Here is a 23272-nt window from a genome sequence, read left to right on the forward strand (position 1 = left end):
ATTCACAAAATACACAAATACCCATGCAAAGCTTGTTTTATCGCTAATTCAAGCTCTTGCACCACTGCAAGTATGCCCAACTTATAAACATCATGCCTTACTGCTGGAAAATCCCAAGTGATACTGTGACAAAGTATACAAAAACTGTGGTAAAACGTATTTTGGTCGGTAAATAATTCTGGCGAAATCCTGGATAAATTCAGAATTTATAATTACAAGGTGCCTTCAGTCAGTACATAACGTTTTTTCTACTTTGTATACCACTTCATCTCATGATTTAATAAATGAAAAACCAACCGCCTTAATACAAAAGACTTTTACCAGGGAAAGTGCTACATTTTACTAGTTGCATTATAAAAATTATACTATGTGGACCTGTGACGAAGTTTGTAAAGCCCTTTCCGTTTTACTGGACAATATTTACGTCACGTTTTTGAATGCAGTTTTCAGACAAGTAATTGGTATTCACATGGGAACAACTTCTGCACCCTTTGTCGCAGATTTGTTTTTATATTGTTATGGAAGAGATTATACTTCTTTAGATGCACAGGCAAACATTATTATCGCCTTTAATATTACATAACGCTATCTAGATATGTTGTTAATATGGATAATCCATTTTTGCTAAATTGTTCTATACATACTATTTATCCCCGGGAGCTCCAGTTATACAAAACTAACAACTTGGATACTGCTGCTTTATTTCTAGATTTGCGTCTGTGTATTTTAGACAATTTTACACGTACCAAAATTTATAACAAGTGGGATGATTTTGATTTTAGTAAAGTAAATGTCCTCCATTTGAATGCGAATATTCTACATCTAACATTTTTATTAGATAATAATTTTTCCTGATGATTTTGCAGAAAGCAGAACAAAAAGACAGAAAAAGCGCATTTGTAAAGTAGAATAGTCCAGTTTGTGTAAGATAAAAGATTTAAATATAGCGTCTGTAATGTATTTAATTACTCATAATATAATGATTTCCGTTTTCAGCACATATCTATTATATAAAATAGTAAAGATATCTCATTATAGGAGATCTATATTATACAAAGCATGTTCTAAGTGTCCAAATACATTAGACTCTGGTTTATTTTCGGTCTGTATATGAATCAACTTCGGTTTTAATTCAACACGAAACACAATTAGAAATATCAATGTGACAGCAATGTTTTGCAAAATAAATACAAAATATTATGATATAGAGCAGCAGAACTAACCTTTGAAGTACCAACATCTTGCTGTTTTCTTTCATTGCCGTCTTCAGGACTGCTTTGCTCACAGTTTGCCCAAATTTCCCTTTCTTCCTCTTTATCCTTAAAACACGACTTGAAGCAATAGTAATTATGTTGTTCATAACAGAAGAAACATTATCTTCCTACTATTATAATTGTTTTATATCGCAGATTTGCTTTTATATTGCTATGGAAATTTTTTACTTTGGGCTTTTCTCCAGACGCACAGGCAAACATTTTCACTGCATTTGATAATACATCACGCTATCTAGATATGTGTTTAATATGGAAAACCCGTTTTTTCTTATTGAATTGATCTTGTTTTTTTTTTTATTATTTTTTTTTTATTGCTCAATTGCTTAATGTATTTAGTCACTCATAATATAATGATTTCCTTTTTCAGCGCATAACTATTACATAAAATAGTAAAGATATCTCATTATACGAAATCAATATTATACCAAACAAATTATACAAAGCATATTCTGTTTCCAAATACATTAGACTCTGTTATATTGTCGGTCTGTATATAAATCAACTTCGGTTTTAATTCATCTGGAAACGCAATTAAAAATATCAAAGTAACAGTAATGTTTTGCAAAAGTAATACAAAATATTATGATAATTATAGAGCAGCAGAATTAACCTTTGAAGTACCAACATCTTGCTGTCTTCTTTCATTGCCGCCTTCAGGACTGCTTTGCTCAGCGTTTGCCCCAATTTCCCTTTCTTCCTCTTTATCCTTAAAAAACGACGTGAAGCAATAGTAATTATGTTGTCATTAACAGAAATAACATTATCACCTTGCTATTATAATTGTTTTCTATAACATATTTGTTTTTATATTGTTATGGAAGATATTTTACGTTTGGCTTTTCTTCATATAGATGCACATGCAAATATTTTTACTGCATTTGATAATATATAACGCTGCCTAGATATGTTTTAATGTGGGAAAAAAACAGCTTTTTGTTGTTGTTGTTTTCTTTTTTGTTTTTTTTTTTTGCTTAATTGTTCGATGCATGCAATTTATCCCCGGGATCCCCAGTTATACAAAACAAACAACTCGGATACTGCTGCTTTATTTCTAGATTTACATCTATTTGTTGTAGACAATTTTACACGTACCAAAATTTATGTCAGGTGTGATGATTTCAATTTTAGCATTCTAAATTTTCCCCATTTGAATGCGAATATTCTAGATGTTACATTTTATAAGATAATATTTTTCCTGAGGATTTTGTGGAAAGCAGAATAAAAAAGACAGAAGAATTACATTTGTAAAGTAGAACAGTCCAGTGTGTGTAAGATGAAGCATATTTCTATCGAAGTATAGCGTCTGTAATGTATTTAATCACTCATTATAATATGATGATTTCCTTTTTCAGCACATATCTATTATATAAAATAGTAAAGATATCTCATTATAGGAGATCTATATAATACCAAGCATGTTTTAAGTTTCCAAATACATAAGACTCTGATGTATTTTCGGTCTGTATATGAATCAACTTCGGTTTTAATTCAACAGGAAACGCTTTTAGAAATATCAATGTGACAGAAATGTTTTGCAGAAGTAATACAAAATATTATGATATAGAGCAGCAGAACTAACCTTTGAAGCACCAACACCTTGCTGTTTTCTTTCATTGCCGCCTTCAGTATTGCTTTGCTCACCGTTTGTCCCAATTTCCCTTTCGACCTCTTTATCCTTAACAAAAACGACTTGTAACATTATCTTCTTACTAGTATAATTGTTTTCTATCGCAGATTTGTTTATTCATTGCTATGGAAAATTTTTACTTTGGGCTTTTCTCCAGATACACAGGCAAACATTATTATTGCATTTGATAATACATCATGCTATCTAGATATGTGTTTAATATGGAAAACCCGCTTTTTCTTGTTGAATTTGTCTTTTTTTTTATTTTTTTATTTATTATTTTTATTTTATTTATTTATTTGCTCAATTGTTCTATGCATACGGTTTAACCCCGTGATTCCAGTTATACAACACTTACAACCCGGATACTGTTGCTTTATTTCTAGGTTTACATCTATCCATTTTAGACAATTTTACATGTACCGAAATTTATGTCAGGAGTGATGATTTCAATTTTAGTATTGTTAATTTCCCCCAATTTGAACGGGAATATTCTAGATGTAACATCTTATAAGAAAATTATTTTTCCTGGTGAATTTGTGGAAAGCAGAACAACAATATAAAACTATTGCATTTGTAAATTAGAGAAAGCCTCTTTCTGTAAGATGAGACATATTTCTATCAAAGTATAGCGTCTTTAATATATTTAATCACTAATAATATAATATGTCCTTTTTCAGCACATATATAGAATAGTAAAGATATCTCATTATGAGAGATCAATATTATACCAAGCTTGTTCTTCGATTTTAATTCACCTGGAAACACAATTAAAAATATCAAAGTAACAGAAATGTTTTGCAAAAGTAATACAAAATATTATGAATACAAAATATTATGATATAGAGCAGCAGAACTAACCTTTGAAGTACCAACATCTTGCTGTCTTCTTTCATTGCCGCCTTCAGTACTGCTTTGCTCACCGTTTGCCCCAATTTCCATTTCTTCCTCTTTATCCTTTAAAAACGACTTGAAGCAATAGTAATTATGTTGTCCATAACATTATCTTCTTACAATTATAATTGTTTTCTATCATTTCTCTGCTAAAATTAAACATAATAAGGGAAATTGGGATAACGTTGAACTTTCTAGTGTAAAGTATTTTGTTTATAACAAGCCAAGAGCTTTCCTTCCGGAAAATGCTCACAAGGTGTCATGTAGGCAAACATATTTGTGCCATTTTTACAAAGACGTCGAAACAGTGGTAAAGCACAACTCGTTTTCATTTATCCCAGCCATTATTCAATGTTGTAGGTTAGTTTCAACAAATAAGATCTATTCAGATCAAGTAGAAAAATCGCATACAAGCATAATACTAACACTTTTAGTTCAACTGTGGCTATGCACACAAAATGTGTTGCATCATGAGAACCCTTCATGTTAAGGTATTAGATCACTAAAAGTAATTATTACAAAACGGCCTTTGCTTGGTATATTCTGAAAGGTAACCGTGTTTTGCACTATTTTGTATTTTTAAACAACTTTTACCGTGCCGTTTTTTATAAATTTTGTATAACTTATGGTATCTCCTCAAGTTCAAGTAGAGACAACTTTCAAAGTGATAACCACTATCCAAAACATTTGCAAAGAATTCATTTTATCATTAATTTTAATAAAAGAAACATCAAACTATTGGTAAACAATTATAAAACACAAAATTAAAATGTCATAAACATTTTTTTCCATGGTGCCTCAAGTATACGGATTTAATGAGACAGAATTCATATTTCAACATTGAAAAAAATAAGGTCGAATGCTGTGTTTCTGTTTTGAATTTTGCTTACTCTATTTAAAAATAACCTTAGGGCAGATAAAGACGTAAGACCTACCTAAATTTCTTCCACAATATATAATCTAAGAGTAAATAGAGAACTTTCACCGCGTGTAACTCAATATTTTCAAAGATGTGTAACTCTACTCCTTCTGATTAAGTAGCAAATTCACTTTGAACACCAAGAATAAGCTTATTAGATTCATCTTTTCCCATTTTTATACAAGAAATCAATAATAAGTCTTGAAAGAAGTAAAAACCTACTAGGAAATAAAAGAAAAGAAAGAAAAAACATTGGTCCCAGTAGGGCTTGAACCTTCGCCCCACTAAGAATTGCAGTAAAAGTAGGTTTATTGTAGGATTTATTGTAGGAATTGAATACTCTTCAAAAAGGAGGTTCTCTATTAGTGATCTAATACCTTAAGGGAGAATTCCTTTTACATGATAAGTGCACTCCATGATCCTAAAGGACCAAACAAAAATACAACAATACTGATTATTTACTAGCAATATTAAAGACACTGATTCTGGTGTGCCAGGTATGTGACCTATGGGAATGATAAGGTCTGCGTATTGGTGGCAATGGCCAATACACAAGACTGGACCATTGATAGACTTGCTTCTGTTTATCATAATAAGCTACTGTATAGCTACTGTGCAGTACATAAATTACAGGTGATATTTCTCACCTACATAGCAAATCAGTTCTCACTTTTATAATGAGTTTAGAAAGCTTGATTGAATTAGGGCTAAATAAACAAAGTGATAAGATAAAACAGTGTTATTTTTCTTCATATTTTCAATAATCAAGTTTTTTAACAATTAAATTTCACCATTGCTGATTTTTTTATGTTTTTTTTTTTTTTTTTTTTTGTTCTTTTCTTTTTTTTTAATCAAAAAGTATAAAAAATGCATTCAGGCACATAGTTTTAGAAATAATAAATTATGTGTATTTTGAACAATGATATCTCTTTATTGCTAGATTTTATTATACATAAAAGAATCGTTATTTAGCCAACAAAAGGGGAATTATGCATTTTTAATATATAAAATCCTACTGTCTATATTCCATTTTATCTACTAATATGCAACTAAACGCTTCATTAATTGCTAATAAAATCCAGCAATTATCTTTTTTTCTGGTTTTATTTTGTTAAAAGATCATAATCTATGAATAAACAAAGAGCTATAAAAATAAATAGATTGGCAACTTCAAAGGCATATAGAGCAAATCTCGCCAACCTCCCGTGACAAAAAAACGAGATCTCGTTTACCGAAAGTGGCGCTTTCTCCACGCGCCATTTTGTATGCGAAAGCAATTATTCATCGGTAAAATAATTATCACCGTATGACCACGCTTCTTTTGATGGCAAAAAACACACGTGTACTTCGTGTCTTAAGACCATTTCACATTAAACTAATTTTGTTTTAGAAGCTAACATGTATTTTAAATGTAGTTTTAAAGGTACAAATTGTAACTACATGCTCGCCGATGTTTGTTTTTAGTAAGATAACGCCGAATCACGCTCTGACACGAGCTCACGCGAGATTACAGCCAGTTGCCATTCTGTGTATTTTATAATTCTTTGGAATAAACAAACTTTTAATTTCTTTTATTAAGTTTTAAGTAATTATTTAATGGTTAAGGAGTGAGAATTGCTTTGCTATAAGGGTTATTATTTAATTGGCCGGGTCATTACTCAACATCAATTAAATAATTCTGTGTACATTCTAAAAAAAAATAATAAAAAAACAGCATTTCAATCAATAAAATGCAAAACACAGGAAATAACCAATTCATCTGTAGGCAATAATATTTATGATTCTCTGACAATAATTAGACTACATGTCAAGTCTACAGGGGTTTTATGGACCCTTATCAGACTGGACCAGACAGGATCTTGTATATTGGGGATTACAAAGGCTGGTATTTGGGGAGGGGGGCACTTATATAGGAGATTTTCGTTGCCTTTAACGAAAACTAAAACGTTATCAAAAACAAGTAATTATACTTTTGTACACTTTTAATCAAATCGAAACTGACAAATTTCCCATCTATTAGATGATTTTGTGATAAAACGAACATCAACAAAAATATTTTATTTGTAAAGCATAGACGACCGACTTGCAAATGCGTGTCTCTGAGGCTGTGTTTTGGTGCTCTGTTCTTCCGAGAAATCTACCATTACTTATTATCTTTTGTATAAAGGCCATAAATAGTTTTATTAAACGATTGCGTCTGAAATGTACTTCTCTACACATACCTTATTTCAGTAAATATTTATCATATTGAGTAAAAGATAAACCTGATAATAAATATCAATATTATAACTTTTAAAGTAACAGGAATATTTCACAAAGTCAAATTAATGAATGATGAAAATGAGCAGAAAACTAACATTTGTAATGTCTAAATTTAACTGTTTAGTTTCAACCACGTCTTTTTGTACTTTTTTCCATTACCTTTTCTACCATTTCCCTCTCATTCTCCTTAGCCTTAAAAGAAGATTTGACGCATTGCATGTTCGTTCGAAACCAGTTAAGAGGTCGCATGGATAGCTCAATATTAGCTCTATAACAATATGTCTTTATCATTTCTTTACTCAATCCAACATACTGTGGGGATAGAACATAAGATGCATCTTCGGAGGTTCATAAAACATGACTGCATTCAGTCAAAATTAAGAGCGTGGAAGTTACTTTTACGTTGTGTTTCCTGAAATATATTGATAAAAGAAACTGGGCCATGATGGGACTTATGGTGTGAATAGCCCTCTCTACCAGATTTATGATGACCAGAAAATCTGTTGTACAGGATGTTTGTATAATAAGTCTAATTATCACAAACTCAACAGATTATTGTATCATCTTTCTGTAAATGCTATTGAGGTAAATGTCAGATTTTACACTTAGATTCCCATGCATGATTTTCTGCATTAGTAACATAGATGTCAATACAAATTTCTTTAAATTCGAGTAGTAATGAAGAAGTTAGTAATTTCAATGATTCAGCACTTAACCCACTCTAACGGGTCTTTGTACATTTGTACATTCTTTTTCGTGGTTGAAAAGTCAATTCTGAGGCTCTGAGGTACATACATACGGCTGGCAGAATATCAATTTGTATTACTCTTTCGTGGAAAGAAGTATATTTGTTTGTTTTCTTTTGTTTTGAATTGGGATTTCGTTTAGTTATTTTTTATTCATTAAAAACGTTATTACAAGTAAATATTTTTCAGATAGATTATGTTTATCAAAGTTTTCGCTGTACCCTATTGAACGCCGGTACTGCATTGCATTTCGACTTGATAAAACGGATCAGTATTATATCAAACATGTCTTATAAAGGCTCCATGTATATTGCTTTCCGGCATATAAAGGATCTGTTTTTAATTAGGTTCGCTTTCAATTTTAACAGTAAGTAACTTTAAAGTAACGAAAATATTTTGCAAAATTAAATTTACCTTTAGAGTGTCAAGATTTTGGTGTTTTCTTTCATCAACGTCAGTCAAATTTACTTCCATTGCCTTTTCCACCATTTTCCTTGCTTTCAGTTTTTCCTTTAAAGACGATTTGAAACAAAAAAGGCATTAACAAACATACCATTCGCAGAATTAAAGCGATATTCTTACAGTAATAAATTATCCATTTATTCCTTTACTCATATCAAACATAATCAGGTTGACTGATATAAACGTACAATTTAGGGATTAATGCTAGGAAATTATTCGATCTGGATACTACTAATTCAGTCAAAAGTTTTAGACAACACTGAGACATTTTAAGACAATATCAAAACTGTTTCTGAAAAGGGTAATGCTTAAGCTCCACAACATTTTTTAAATTAATTGTTTTATCACTAATTCTGACCAAGATATGACTGATTATCATCCATATACCTGACCTGTAAATAACATAATACCAAAGCGTTATTTCTGTAATGTATTTTATACATATATATTATACTTAACATGATACAAATAGATATATAACGTCAGAACGTTATTACCTCCTCCCCTTTTTGATGTCAAAAGAACGCCCCTTGTTTCCTCGACACCAACGTCAGAACTATTGAATTAATTTCCTTGCTTTTATTGTTATATTTTTAGAGAAACTGATGAGCCACTCACGGCGAAACTACTTTGTGATATGATTAACAATGAAAAGACTCGGCACAAGATGGAAGTCTATAGTACAATAGCAAAGTCACGTTACATTTAATTGTACACTGATGAGCCGATAGGCGAAACTAGTTTTTTATATACTCAAATACTGTTAGAAAGGCATGTGAAGTCGTTTTATTAAATTTAGTTTTCTATATATATATATATATATACACACACACACACACACACATGTATATATATATTTATTTATTATTTGACTCTGGAAAACCTGATATACCATGTATTCTAAGCGAAAATCCATTGCTCCCTGGTGTATAATCGTTATATAAATATGTTTGTTTTTAATTTAAATATAAATCTAACTAGGTATTTCAAAATAATACAGATATTCTTTGTAATCAAAATAAAGTGAAAGGGAACAGAAAAAAACTCTAACCTTTGAATGGTCTAGATTTTGCTGTTTTGTTTTATCACCATCTTCCTTATTCGTTTCTTTTTCTTTATCCGCCTTTTCTTTTTCTTTCATTTTTTTCTTTGATGATGATTTAAAGCAAACATTCATTAGGTTGTCAAGGGAAGTCAACTATCTATTGGCAATACTAACTTGATATTGAACTATGATAACTTGTTTTTATTATTTATTTAATACCGACATTAAACACAATCAGGGGGAAAACATAATGTTGCATCTATAAAATTTCATGGTTGGAAAAATTTCCTGCCCAGAAAATGGCGGAATTAAGTCAAATATTCAGATTATTAAAGTATCTTGATGAATTATGTATAATAGACAAAATAACACATGGTGTTTTCATGGATACCGCAAATATGATATAAACATGCTGCCTCCTTAACTTTAAAAGTAAATTCAAATAAAATGTATGTCATAGGCAGGAACGTGTCTAAATGTACCCGAATTTGCGTAAATACAAATTGTACTTAGCGCAATTAAAAACGAGTGAATAAAGTATTGCTATACAATAAAATGCGCCCTACTGGAAGGCACATTCATTTACTCTACTGTAGAATATCATAATGAACTGATGTCTTTCAATGCTGTAAAAACAAAATTGCATTGTATAATCAATATGTTGTAACAAAACACTTAAAATGTGTATATACCAAAACCTACAGTTGTTGATTGTTTCATAACTTCTATGAATATACATTTCTAAACAAGAGTGCCAGGATGTATGCCCTCCGTAGTAAATTTCTTTACACTAGCACCTGTATTTTCATATGTTTTTTCCCAATTATAACAAAACTTATAATATAAGTTATTTATAATAACAACAAAGGGAATATAAATATAATATAAGTCCACACCAAATCTATGTAAGGGGTAACTTTCTTTACACCTGTATTTTCATATGGATATGTTTTGTCCAATTTAAAACAACTTATAATACAAGTTATTTATAGTAACATCAAAGGGGAGTTGAAAAGAAATTTAGTATGTAATCCATACAAAACTCTTTTCCAGGGGTAGAGATAGGTAATAAATAATACACCTAATAATTGGATGTAACATGCATGTTGTACCATAGAAAAATGGTCTCGATTTTTCCCTACGACCATTGATAAAAATGTTGCAATATAAGTTATTATAGTTAAACAAAGGAAAGTGGTTCTAAAAAACATGAACGTCTCATGGTGGTGAAAATTTGTGCTGAGTTACAACAAAATCCATACATGCATAAAGATGAAATGCTCCGTACAAAGTCCTTCTTGAATTTGACCTTAAACCTGTAAGTGTGACCTTGGCAGTTTAGCTAAGGTCCCAAATTCTGCGCATGACACATTGTCTCATCCAGGGGTATAACTGTGCCAACTGATATTTAAATCCAGTTTTGCATAACAGTTATAGACCGGTCAGGAAAAGAAAACCTAGGATTATGGGAATTGCGCAAGACACGTTCTGGACCGGACAAGAAAAAAAGCTATTGACTTTTGACCTCAAATTTTGACCTTGACCTTTGAGCTAGACATCCCGGTTTTGCGTATGACAAGACTCATTATGGGAAACGTTTCAGCCCTGCCAAACACGACATTGGCCTTTGAACTAGGGGTCTGAAAGTTGCGCATTACATATCGTCTTATTAGGAGTTACATTTTGTGCCAAGCATTATTGGAATTTCCGTCTTGGGTGGCAAAGTTATTGATCAGACAGGAAAAAGCCCTGTTGACCTTCGACCTCTTATTGTGACCTTGACCTCTGAGCCAAGGGTCCAGGTTTTGCGCATGACACGTAGACTCATCATGAAAATCATTTGTGCCAAGTAATATCAAAATCCCTTAATGATGACGGACTTATGGACCGGATACAAAATTGCGGACAGACGGACGGAAAAGCACATTCGTATAGCCCCACGAAACTCGTTTTCAACAAGAAATGGAATAGTTATTCTAATGCATATTAAATACCCGCTCGTATATTGATTCTACACAATTTCTAGATTGTTCTTGGATTGAAATCCCTGATGGAACGCAGTCGCATTTCTATCATCTATCGATTATTATCAAGTCTGTTTGGTTATTTTACTGGACACATTCTTCAAACAGTCTGATATAAATACTTGATTGGGCCAATGACGCTTGATTGTGTACTGAGTTTAGCAGCCGAGGTAAATACGGAGTAGTATTTACATGCACATCAGTGGCTAATGCAAGATTTTTTTACCCTACAATATTTTAGAAATCAAACTAAGTATTGCTTCGAAAGCGCACATCATTCGTTAAGCGTATGACATATATAGCGTTTTGAGTTATTTAGAGCGACGAGTTTCCTCACGATTACTTTCTTGCATAGAAAAAAAAACTACATCATGTCACCTTTAAAACATATTTGAAAAACATTGAGAAATATTTTCAGCAAATTATATATTTTTTCTATTAAATTATGAAAAAATATATCCCTACATCATTACCATTAGTTTATAATATATGACACATACCTTTATAACGCGATGACATATCCCTATGTTTACTGCAAAAACTGTCGCTAAAAAGACCAGATTTCCAAGCATCCAAATATCTAAATTCGTGAGTGCAGATATCGCAGGTACTTTATTATAATATATACCCGTACTCTGCAAAATAACTTGGAGTAACGCTAGAAATGTAACGGTGATCCTTGGTCCTACCTCCTCTCCCAGGAGAAAACAACTCAGAGACTCTCCAGAAAACAAAATAGGTGGTACAATGTAAACGACGACCAATGACCGTTTTGGACGTGGTAATAAGAGTACAGCCTCAAGCGTTGAAAAATTACCAACTGAAATGCCAAATTGAGATATTATAGCCATAACTGTGCAAAGTTTCTTTTAATAAGTGATTGCATAATAGTAGTGACTATTAAATGTTAAGAACCGAAAATAGAATAATTAAGTTTCTCTTTTGATTGATCAGCATATTTTTGTTTTGCGTAGAGGCATCAATAAAAACGTTTAACCTTTAGCCTTCAAAAATGGACTATTCCATCATTTAATTTGATGATCTTGGCCTGCACTGGTATAACACATTGATTTTTTAATTACACCATTCTTCAAACATACCTTTTACACATTCTCTGAAGCATATTTACAAAATAACAAGATAATTATTATTACCATAGCAACGTCAGGTAAACATGAGGGGGCAACTGAATATATAACTACTTGCAGAACGTCTGTCGTAATATCGGACACAATACACATATCTCAATTTTCTCAAAATATTCCCCAGAGTACTTCAGCGTGTCGGCAAATTCTATCTTCACCATAACAACGCAACTCTCCATACGTCTGTCGTTACCAAGACAACAGCTTGTCAAGACATTTAAAATATACAACATCCCCCTTATTATACAAACTTAACACAATGTTACTTTTGGCTATTCTCCACTACCAAGAACGAATTGAGAGACTCACGTTTCGACGACGTCGAGTACCAGCCAAATGACAATACGAGGATCAACAGAAATCATCAACAGCTGCGTTAAATCTTTGCCTCACAGGCCTTATGTAACCGACTGACACAGTTATTTGACTATGACAGTTTTATGTATGGAATTTAAAAATATCTATAATGAAACTATATACATTACAAACTTAAAAGTTTCATTTTATTGAACAAGGCCATTTATGAAAAATATCGTAATCCGATAAAACTTAATTCAAAAATGATATGTGACATGGACATCTATTAATTGAAAAGAAAATCTTAGAAACATAAGAGAATATATTTTATTTTATAAGACATATCAGACCACCTGGCAATGGCTTAAGTAGATAATAATTAGAAAATAACATTAGATTGTCCTAGGATCGAAACATCTCAGAGAAAAATTGTTGTAAAAGACGTTGAAAATACACATGCGCACAAAATCACAGAACACTGAACACCACTGAGTGGAGACTCAGGTCATGTTTTACAACCGCCACACTAAACGAAGACAATGTTCAACGTATTTTCCTTTGACCATTACATTTCCTTACCTTCAAGACAGGATCGCCTGTTGCTATAACAAAGATGTCATGGTAATATTTTGTCTATTTAAGTATATTTTGTTTCCAGTTTGGCAAAGAGAACAATTTCAATGTAAAGCATCGAGAAATGTGTGAATCGATTTTAGATTCTTTGCTTCCAAAGGATCTTTTTACAGATTTTACAAACTATCACAATAGCAATCTTTAAGTGCCGTGTGGCGGCTGTAAAAAGTCTCTCCGTACTTGGATTCAGTGTTGTTATATTTTCTGGTCCTTTGGGATCATGAAGTCCTTTCAACATATTTATAATAGAGTTCCGCTTATGCCGGTGCTAGGGGGCGTGAGAGGTGTTTCACATTTCATAACCTCTCATGAACAGAATCAAACCGAGTCTGCTATTATTCTTCTCGGTTGCATTCTTTGCTTCCAAAGAATCTTTTTACAGATATTATTATTCAAATGTGATGTTTTTATAGATGATGACTGTTATTTCGGTACAAGTTTTGATTACATTTTGTTGTTCTTGTAAACGGTCATCATGTTTTAAATATCCATATCTGGTGTGCACAATTCAGCAACATTGCAAGAACGTGTATGCAACGTTTCAAACAATTATTTTTATATCCTGTCATCACGAAAACATTCGGTTAACAAAAACTCAATTTTAAATGACTCCCTTCGAGATATCTTGAATAAGAAAGTGTTTGTCGCTTTTCAATATTGTATGCATTCTGTGAAATAGATACAGACATAAAGATTTCCGTTGATATGGTTCCTAAAATAACTGTACAGACTTATAAGTACATTTGTTTCCTAACGACCAATACAATTTTAAGAGCGAGCCTCCTGTGTACTTAAATCTGCTACACAAGAAAAATAAACGTGCGGCCCTGGCACAGCTTTTCTAATATAACAAGAGGGCCAAGATGGGCCATCACCTGAGTAACAAACTATAATAGCGTAAACATATTTGATTTAGTTCTTTAATAGAAACACAAATTCTAAACAATTGTCATTAACATTTGACTAAATTTGTGGCCTCTTTAGTGTAAACAAACATTTTCTTTGAGTTAAACTTCTTTTGTAACCTAGTTTTTGACTTCACATAGCCAATGACTTCAAATAGCAAAGATAAGAACTCGTATAAGATATCATTAAAACAAACGCTCTAACAAAGTTTCTTGAAAATTGAAGCAAAGAAGTAGACTCACGAGAGTAAAGAAACTATTCTTTTGATTTGACCTAGCTTTTTTGACACACATGACCTGGAAAATATCTTTTCAGAGATTTTATGGAAATAGACATTCTGACCAAGTTTCATGCACATCAAATGAAAAAAATACAGCTCCTATTGCATACACAAGGTTTTACTTTGATTTGGCTAGGTGACCTATTTTTCTTGTCCAGGATGACCCAGATTCAAAACTGATCAAGAAAACAATTCTGGTCAAATTTCACGAATATCATGTCAAAATTGCAGCCCCTATTGCACACACACAGTTTTTCTTTGATTTGATCGGGTATCTAGATTTAGTCCCCAGATGACCTTTATTCAATCTTGACCTAGATGTTATCAAGGCAATCATTCTGACTAATTCAACTTTTAAACTTGAAACGTGTCATCTAAAGTTTTATTACGATTTTCCTTTCATGTGGACTGGTGACATAGTATTTTTAACCCACATAGCACTAATTCAAGCTTGCCCTAAAAGTCATTAGGTTATTAGTCTGACTATATGTCCTGAAGATGTGGTCATAAATGTTGCCTCTAAAGTGCTTACATGCTTTTCCTTTGATTTTGTCCGATGATCTAGTTTTTGATCCCAAATGACCCAGATTCAAATTTTTCGTAGACATCATCAATACAAACATTCTGACCAATTCTCATGACTTTCATACTAAGACTGTGAACATTAGATTGGTACCAATATTTTCAAGATCTCTTTTTGTTAATAATCAGTCAAACTGTGTTACATTTTCCAGATTTTTTTCTATTCCCATTAACTGAATGCAATAGGTCATGGGTAGCCGTTTTCAAACAATTGGTATTCCTAATATTAAGCAATCTCACAGCTTTGCAATAAACCTTACCTGGGTTAGTGTACGGGGAACGATACGTGTGTTTCTCTGTGGTATTGGAAGTTTTAAGATCTTTGACATCGCTTTCAATCCATACTGCTTCACCTTCATTCCACTTGAGAAGAAGGTAGTCCTTGTCCAAAGAATCTAAATCAATTGTAAAAAACGTTATAACATTATTTAGCTGCAACAGATGTAATGTCATACGTTACCAAAAGTAGACACAATCATTTGTTTTTTTGCACGAACTTTCATTTAACCACAAAAAAGTTATATGTGGCAGTGCTATTAATATAATATTGTATCAAACATTAATGGTACGCTCATTTAATTTTAATATCATTTGAACCTGTATTATCTACTTAAAAAGAAACAAATTACATATCAAAAATCTGTTGTGGAATTTTCATTGTGAGTAGAGTGTAGGGATTCCTGCATATTGTTATAACAATCACTTTATTTACTAATTATTGCTCAGTATAAATAACTCATTCAAATTATACATACAAAAACATAAATAAAAATCAACATTAGGACACCTGGCATCGCAATGTTACCAGTTTCTGGATCGGTTACAAGAAAGAATAACTGAATAATCATAGAGGGAATTTTGTTTAAGGTCAGTCCGACACAATTGTTGATCACATACGTCTTTGGAGCTATCATTGCAACTGGTAATTAATGGCATTTTACAGGCAAGAGCGAACATCTTGGTACATCAAAGGACCTTCCAAAAGACAGATGGCTTGATTCCTACGTGAGAGACAATTACACTTGAAGCAAGGTTTTGAATCGATGAATGGGAAATCATTAGAAGACAGCGACTGGACAACACGGCCAGGGAAGCTCAATTACTTTGTATTAATAAAGAGATCTACTTACAACTTTGAATGGTTATTGTGCAGTTTGGTTCGTCAAAAGGGTACCATTTAAGGTTCATCGGACAATGCCACATTATATTAAACCTGTTAAAAATCAAATTAAACACTATCTTTGCAAAGTTTTAATAAGCACGGAAATGAACAAGTTACAAAGAATTTCCAAACTCTGTTTGATAACGTCTCTTATATAGGCTCACTTTTAGTTTCTTATTTGTTTCATCATTGCATGCTACGTCCTACGGACACTATTACAAGACTACAATCCGCAATCATGTCATATTAACAACGTACAGGTTTCACTAAGTCGGTGCGGGTTTCAACTTTTATGGAATACATCTTACAGGATAGCCAACTCTTATTAAACTTATAGGGGGAATTAAAAATTATACTAAAAGTTAAATATTCTTTTTTTGTCATACATTTTGGTATGTTGATATTGTCATAAGTACAGAGATGTAAATCTAAACATTAAGCAGTGCTATCCGAAACGATAGTTTTATTTGACTGGATCTTCTGGGAGGAAAAAATGATATGATGCACAAATTGAGCGAAAGAAAAAACGAGTTTTTCGTTTTCCGACGGGATAAAATATTTAAATATGCGTAGTACCTGCCACTGTAGAGCACACTGCCATTTCTGTAAATATAGAGTAATTGATTCTTTGAAAACAGTCCGTGCATTTCAGTCTTCCTCGAATGGTGAAAATATAGGTCTGGAACCCAGGCTTTGTCTACAATAGCATCTCCCAAGTCTAGAACGTCATACGTAGTTTTATTTGCCGTATAGTCAAGGCGTTTGTCTGTCCAATTCATCCGCAGATACAAAGTACATTCAAACTCCTTCAAGATAGAAAGATACGTTTCTGAGATTATTTTCTTCAAATAAAGCTATAGGCTTGGTTTTCTCCAATCATTAAAGGCACACTTTGTATTTAATTTCAATAACTAGGTTGTTTCATCATGAGAAGAGGAAAATATTGCGTTAGAAATTATCCGAATGTGTGAACACTTACCATTGCTATGTCGCTTTCGGAATTAAGATCGAAAATTGATAATGCCACTGAAACAGTTGTTAAATTTCCTGAAAGAATAGTACCAGAATTATAATACCAGAATAATACAATCTGCTTGTTTTGCAAGAACAATACTCATACATGTACATTTAGTACACTCTGTTCTATTGTATTAATTTGTATTCTGGAAAAGAACAAAAAAAAAATGTATTTTCTTTTGTACCAGAACTTGGTCACTGCAAACAGGCAACTTTATTTTGTATGAAACTTTTATATAGCCTTGTCACTTCGAACAGGCTTTTATAACTGTACTTTGAGGATTCTTAAAATATATTTTCATTATAACAATAAAAAATAGGTAAATAGTTCAGGCTGAATTAAGACTCGTAGTAAGTTTAAAGCGATTATTACTTAATTTGTCAAAATGTTTATACCATTACTTATTTCAACACGTAACCAACGTTGTGTATATCATGCAGCAAGTGCAACTACACTCCAATGCTTATTAGAGGTATGTTAGATACATTAAATATTGCGTATGTTATAGATAAGACAAAGCTCATAATCGACAATGTTAGTAGACCTTCACAAACTGATCCGTTTTAATAAGATAGATCGCATATTTAAATAGAAAAGTAAACATAAATTACAAATCTAATTGTTATTTTTAGTTACGGATTGATTTCTAAAATTTAAACATATAAATGAGAAAATCAGGAACGTCTGATATTATTCAAATCATATTGAATATATTACATAAAAAAAGTATGAAATTTTTACCTTAAAATAATTTTACCAAAAGTTAATACCTGTGTAAAATTCTGGTGGAAGGCTTGGGTCATATCGGCGTTCATCCAATAGATAGTGGATCATATCATACCTGTAATGTATACGGTTTAAGACAGGGAGAATGTTTTCTCAATAGATATATGTAAAGGAACTTACTCCAACAGGCAGGGAACAATTTTGATACCAAGGGCTAGATATAAATGAACTTGGTAGAGGACAACTAGGCAATTCTGTATAACAAACGTTTGATCTGTTGGTTTTGGAGCTTTTGGCAAGACTCAATCAAACCGAGTCTGCAATTTTCACTGTTTGCCTTGTTCTCAATGCTTCCGAGGGATGTAATTTCCAGACTTTATTAATCGTTTTATTGTATATCTATGTAAAAGAAGTGAACCTCGGCTGCGGTCAATTCTAATTCCAGTAGCATAATCCGAATAATAATAGCCACACTACTACATATTGTTGCAAGCCAAATATCTATGCTTTTGGGTTTTAATGTTTAGTTCACATTCGGCCTGAGATGAGTCTGCGGATCCTGTAGCCTGCCCATATCCTCCTTTTCGTACGGCCTCCGTGCTGAGGCAGGTGACTGTGCGATTTTCGTAAGGATTCACAGGCTCTTCAGCTTCTACGATTTTGTTAAGCGAAAAGTTGTACAAAATTGCAAAATATTGGATAGTGCACTTTATAGTCTAGCCAAGATACGCGCTACCCGTGTTTCGGGAGATGGTGGACGTCATACCATTCTTGTTTGAAGCATATGGAGGCTGCGCGACAACTGCACTGAAATTGCACGATTTCCATATATTCTGCGCGCAACGTCCGTACAGATTTTTACCGGCTCTTCCCCGAGAGCCTGTACAAAAAATGGCTCTATGCTCATATATAATGTGAAAACACATACGCCGTAACCCGTAGTCACCTGCGATGCCCCGAAAGGTATTACCATGTAACCTCCGGAACGGGGCTAATATTAACTTAAAAGGCATGATTTAAACAAGCTTAGGTAACGGATTATCACATAAAACTACATGCTAATATATATAAGCCTAAAGGTTTGAAGTTTTAGACGCAAATTATTTAAAAATATTTTCTAATATACAACTAATACAAGTACATTTATTTAGCGCAAAAACTATTTTATTTTTAAAAATCATGCTACTCAGTCATTTTCGCAAAAAAAAGGGAAAACAAATCTGTTGTTTGACAAAGTCAGTCAGATCATTTGACTTCCCGTTCTAAAGATCAAATTCAAGTCAAGAAATACAGTAACAAATTTTCCTAATAAGATCGCTTGATTATGAAAACACCCTTATATATTGGCAGATGTTAACGAGCGTCAGGCAAATACTTACATGTACGCAAAATAAATAAACGTTATATTCCTATATAATCATTGCAGTCGAATTTCTCTCTCCTGGAACATGCAAGTTTTGAAATGTATTAACCATCATATCATCTGCATCATCTCAAACATTTTCTCTGTACAATTTGAAACAACTGAATAGCAGAAAATAAACGCTATATCCCTATATAATTATTACAGTCGAAGGACTTCGGACACTATCATATGCTTCTAATTCTCCTTAAGTATTTAAACAATACCCAAATCGTTTTGAGTCAATGATAAACTAATGTGTTAGTTAATTTATTAGAGCAGAAACTGATTTGTATCTTTTCCTATCAAGATGTTTTTCTTATTTTATCTAGGCCAGGGTATATTTTCTTGAAAAAATAAATTGTTTAATTTCCGTAAAAATATAATGTCATCACTTTACGGAAGTTTTAAATATTTGAATTCCAGTCGAAAAAAGTGACAAAATCTGTTTATTTAAGTAAAAAATAACATTTTAAGATAAAAATCCTATAAATAAATAAAAAAGAGAACGATATTTTTACAAACAACCTGTACTTGATTTATCTATACACTGTTCGTAATGTAAAGTTATCGACGCATTACATGTGTAAATAGGTAAACATGTATAAGTGACCGGTCAGTTTTATTACAGTGGTTCAGGTAGTTATTTAAGTGCATTTACATGTCTGTATAGCTCTGTTATAAGTGATGGCAGATATTTGTGTAATGTATAACATTAATATAACCTATACTGTGTTAAATAAATAAAACTAAGAAAAGGCAGTTATCTTATCAAGGCCGTAGTGTGGGTTCTTGCTTGAGATAAGTACCAGTGGCACACATAATATTTGAGCCGCGCCATGAGAAAACCAACAAAGTGCTATTGCGACCAGCATGGATCCTGACCAGCCTGCGCATCTGTGCAGTCTAGTCAGGATCTATGCTGTTCGCTAACGGTTTGTCTTATTCCATTAGGCTTTGAAAGCGAACAGCATGGATCCTGACCAGACTGCGCAGATGCTCAGGCTGGTCTTGATCCATGCTGGTCACAAAGCCACTATGTTGGTTTTCTCATAGCACGGCTCATTTCGCTTAAACATGTAATAAAAATGTATCCGAAATAACAGTTCTTTCTGAGGCTTGCCTAAGGAAGCTGGATCGGAAAATGTTAAATCGGGATAAGTCTGCCAACAACCCATCTATAGATAATGTTGCCTACTCAGGGCTAAAGTTGTGGGCAAAACATATTCGAAATGTGTCATTTGTAGGGCTAAAGTAGAAGCAGGTCGCTGCCTAAAAATTCCACCTGAAACTCGGCTGGACCGTTTAGTTCGTTTTCGCGTCTAGCCGTATTTGTATTTGCCATCTGCATGGAAAGCGACTTGACACATCACTTTCGTGGCGTCACACTGAATGTGAAACCGTCACTGATATGACCTGCCAAGAAACTACTGTTCTTGACCTATGCATCACAGGCATATCAATGCCAAGCTTTATTTCTGTTGGATAGACTATAGTCAGGATCAGATTAACTGCTGTGCACATATTGCCCCCTTTTTATTGTGTTTAGGCCTAGTCCGCCGCAAAGAACAAACTTCAATTCAGTTTTCACTGAAGGAAGAACATGAAGTAATGAATGCGTGTCACATGTAGTATGTGTCTAAAAGAAATAAATATAAATGCACAGAAAAAAATGAAGAAATAAAGAAATGAAAAATATATAAAAAATACAAAAAATAGTAAACAAAATGGAAAACAAATTACATCCTCATCGCTAGTTGCGTGCGCGTCGCGAGGAGGGCATGCAGAAGATTACCTGGTGTGTTGCTAGTATTTTACAGCACACATTTGCCTATCTACTACAACAAACAACCAGGAAAATTTAACCCAACGCATAATAATGAATTAACAGTATTTGCTTCTCTCATTACTCTACATGTATAACATGCCTATATGTGCCCATTTAAACATTTGTATAGTATTTTAGTTACAAACAGATGTAAAAATGTGTGACTATCATATTATTAAAAATGAATATAAAAAGTATTGGTTACTTTACATTTGGGAACACCCTGTAGTTATATTTTTTGTTTAAAAGTACTGCTCCACCCCTTGCATCAACACAATAGTCACAGAAAATGTGTATAATTAATATCTACATATGCTGGCCAAATATGGTTTTGATGCACGGGGGGAACAATGTTCTTTAAAGCAAAATAGCTTTTATATGTATATAACAGGGTACGTAATTCTATTTAGAGCAAAAATTACCATTTTATGAAACAAATATTGAAAGATTTGACTTTAAGAAATAATCTCAAATATGTATTTTGATGGTATATATAATTAAATACTTATTTCTTAGTGGTTTAGTTTTCACTCTTGGAGTAGGCAAATTCATATAGAAAGTGTCCGAAGTCCTTTCTCTCTTATGGATCACGCTAGTTTTGAAATGTACAATGTATTAACCCTGCATCATCTCAAACATTTTCTGCGTACAATCTGAAATTTGAATTATAGCGGAAAAAGAAAAAACTGATAAATTGTCAAAATAACATGTATATATAAAACTTACCGCGTTGGTCCTAAATCTGAAAATTTTTGTCCGCATGTTACTGCAACCAAAACAAAAAAGTGAAAGTACTTCAACTCAGTCAACAAGGCAGACATGATTGTCCTGTGTGAAATGAGTGCTGCAATGCAAAATCTGTGACAATCTACCGACAGTGATATCACCGACCTACATAAAAACAGAATATTATTCTATTAGTTCAATGAGATACAAATGAAATGTGATTTAGTCGCAATGTATGAATTTAAGGAAAATTATTATTTTTGTTATAAGTATGCTCCAAGTTAGGGATCTTAGTACTACTGAATGCCTCATTATTAATTACTTGTGTCAAGTTACTTAAAAATCCCCTGATGGGTGGCAGACTTATGGACCAGACTCGACGTTTGACGGGCGGATGGACGGAAGAACGCATCCAATTTTCATGTCCCCTTTCATTCTTCGAAAAAGGCGGGGACAATTACCTTAAAGATTTAGTCATGATATAAAAAATAACAGAAAACGTATGGCCTTACATTGTTTATCTTTCATGTGATGGCATTAACTCATTTTGTTACTGTAACATAGGAAAAAGTTCTATCAAATTTAGAAAGTGTATTCCCCTAAAAATATACATTTTTGGAAAATATCTGTTAAATCTCTAAATTGATTTGAAAATTGAAAAACAAACTTACAAAGATGATATTAGTCCCTAAAACGGATATTCCCTGCCTAGCGGAACCGTTCCACAGTTATTGTTGCTTATTTTTCTCACACTTTGTATTCACATAATATTATGTAATAACTAATGTAAAAATAAAAAAAAAATTAATAAGTGTATAAACTTACGTGAATTGGTGGTATCTCTAAATATCATCTTGTCAACTGACACTAAATTGTCATTCCTAAGTGTTTTTCCGGTCATAGGTCGGTATTGATTGCATCTTTATTTCCTGTAAGTATCTGGGATGAAGGTCATTTAACATCTAATAAAGTCTCTCTCTCTCTCTCTCTCTCTCTCCCTCTCTCTCTCTCTCTCTCTCACTCTCTCACCCTAACCTCCCTGGGTGAGAAATATTGTTTTTGGCCTGTCCGTCCGTCCGTCAGTCCGTCTGTCACACTACATTTCTGATTAATTACTGAAGAAGCATTTGACCTAGAACATTCAAATTTCATAGGAAAGTAGTACTTATAACGTAGATGACCGATATTGTTTTGTCGGGTCTCTTAACCAAAGGTCAAGGTCAAAGGGGCATAAACATAGAAAACCATTTCAGATCAATAACTTGATAATCACTGAACCAATAATATTGAAACGTCATAGAATGATTAGACATG

At 32.7% G+C, this 23272-nt stretch overlaps 1 protein-coding gene across 1 annotated transcript; it reads right to left on the reverse strand.

Annotated features, from left to right (window-relative positions):
* Positions 1–1223: 1223 nt before the first annotated feature.
* On the reverse strand, positions 1224–22909 carry LOC128552989 (acetylcholine receptor subunit alpha-like; the record flags this gene model as incomplete). Its single annotated transcript, XM_053534088.1, has 14 exons — positions 22784–22909; positions 21959–22123; positions 18047–18117; positions 17238–17305; positions 16835–17064; positions 16227–16309; positions 15357–15491; positions 11943–12073; positions 9236–9331; positions 8137–8232; positions 3763–3858; positions 2854–2949; positions 1885–1980; positions 1224–1331 (listed from the first exon to the last, which is right to left on the reverse strand). Coding segments are annotated over exons 2-14 (1401 nt in total), but the record flags the coding sequence as incomplete, so codon positions are not given.
* Positions 22910–23272: the final 363 nt, after the last annotated feature.

The sequence above is a fragment of the Mercenaria mercenaria genome, unplaced genomic scaffold (genome assembly GCF_021730395.1).
Source record: "Mercenaria mercenaria strain notata unplaced genomic scaffold, MADL_Memer_1 contig_3357, whole genome shotgun sequence".
In the NCBI taxonomy this organism is placed as follows: Eukaryota; Metazoa; Mollusca; class Bivalvia; order Venerida; family Veneridae; genus Mercenaria; species Mercenaria mercenaria.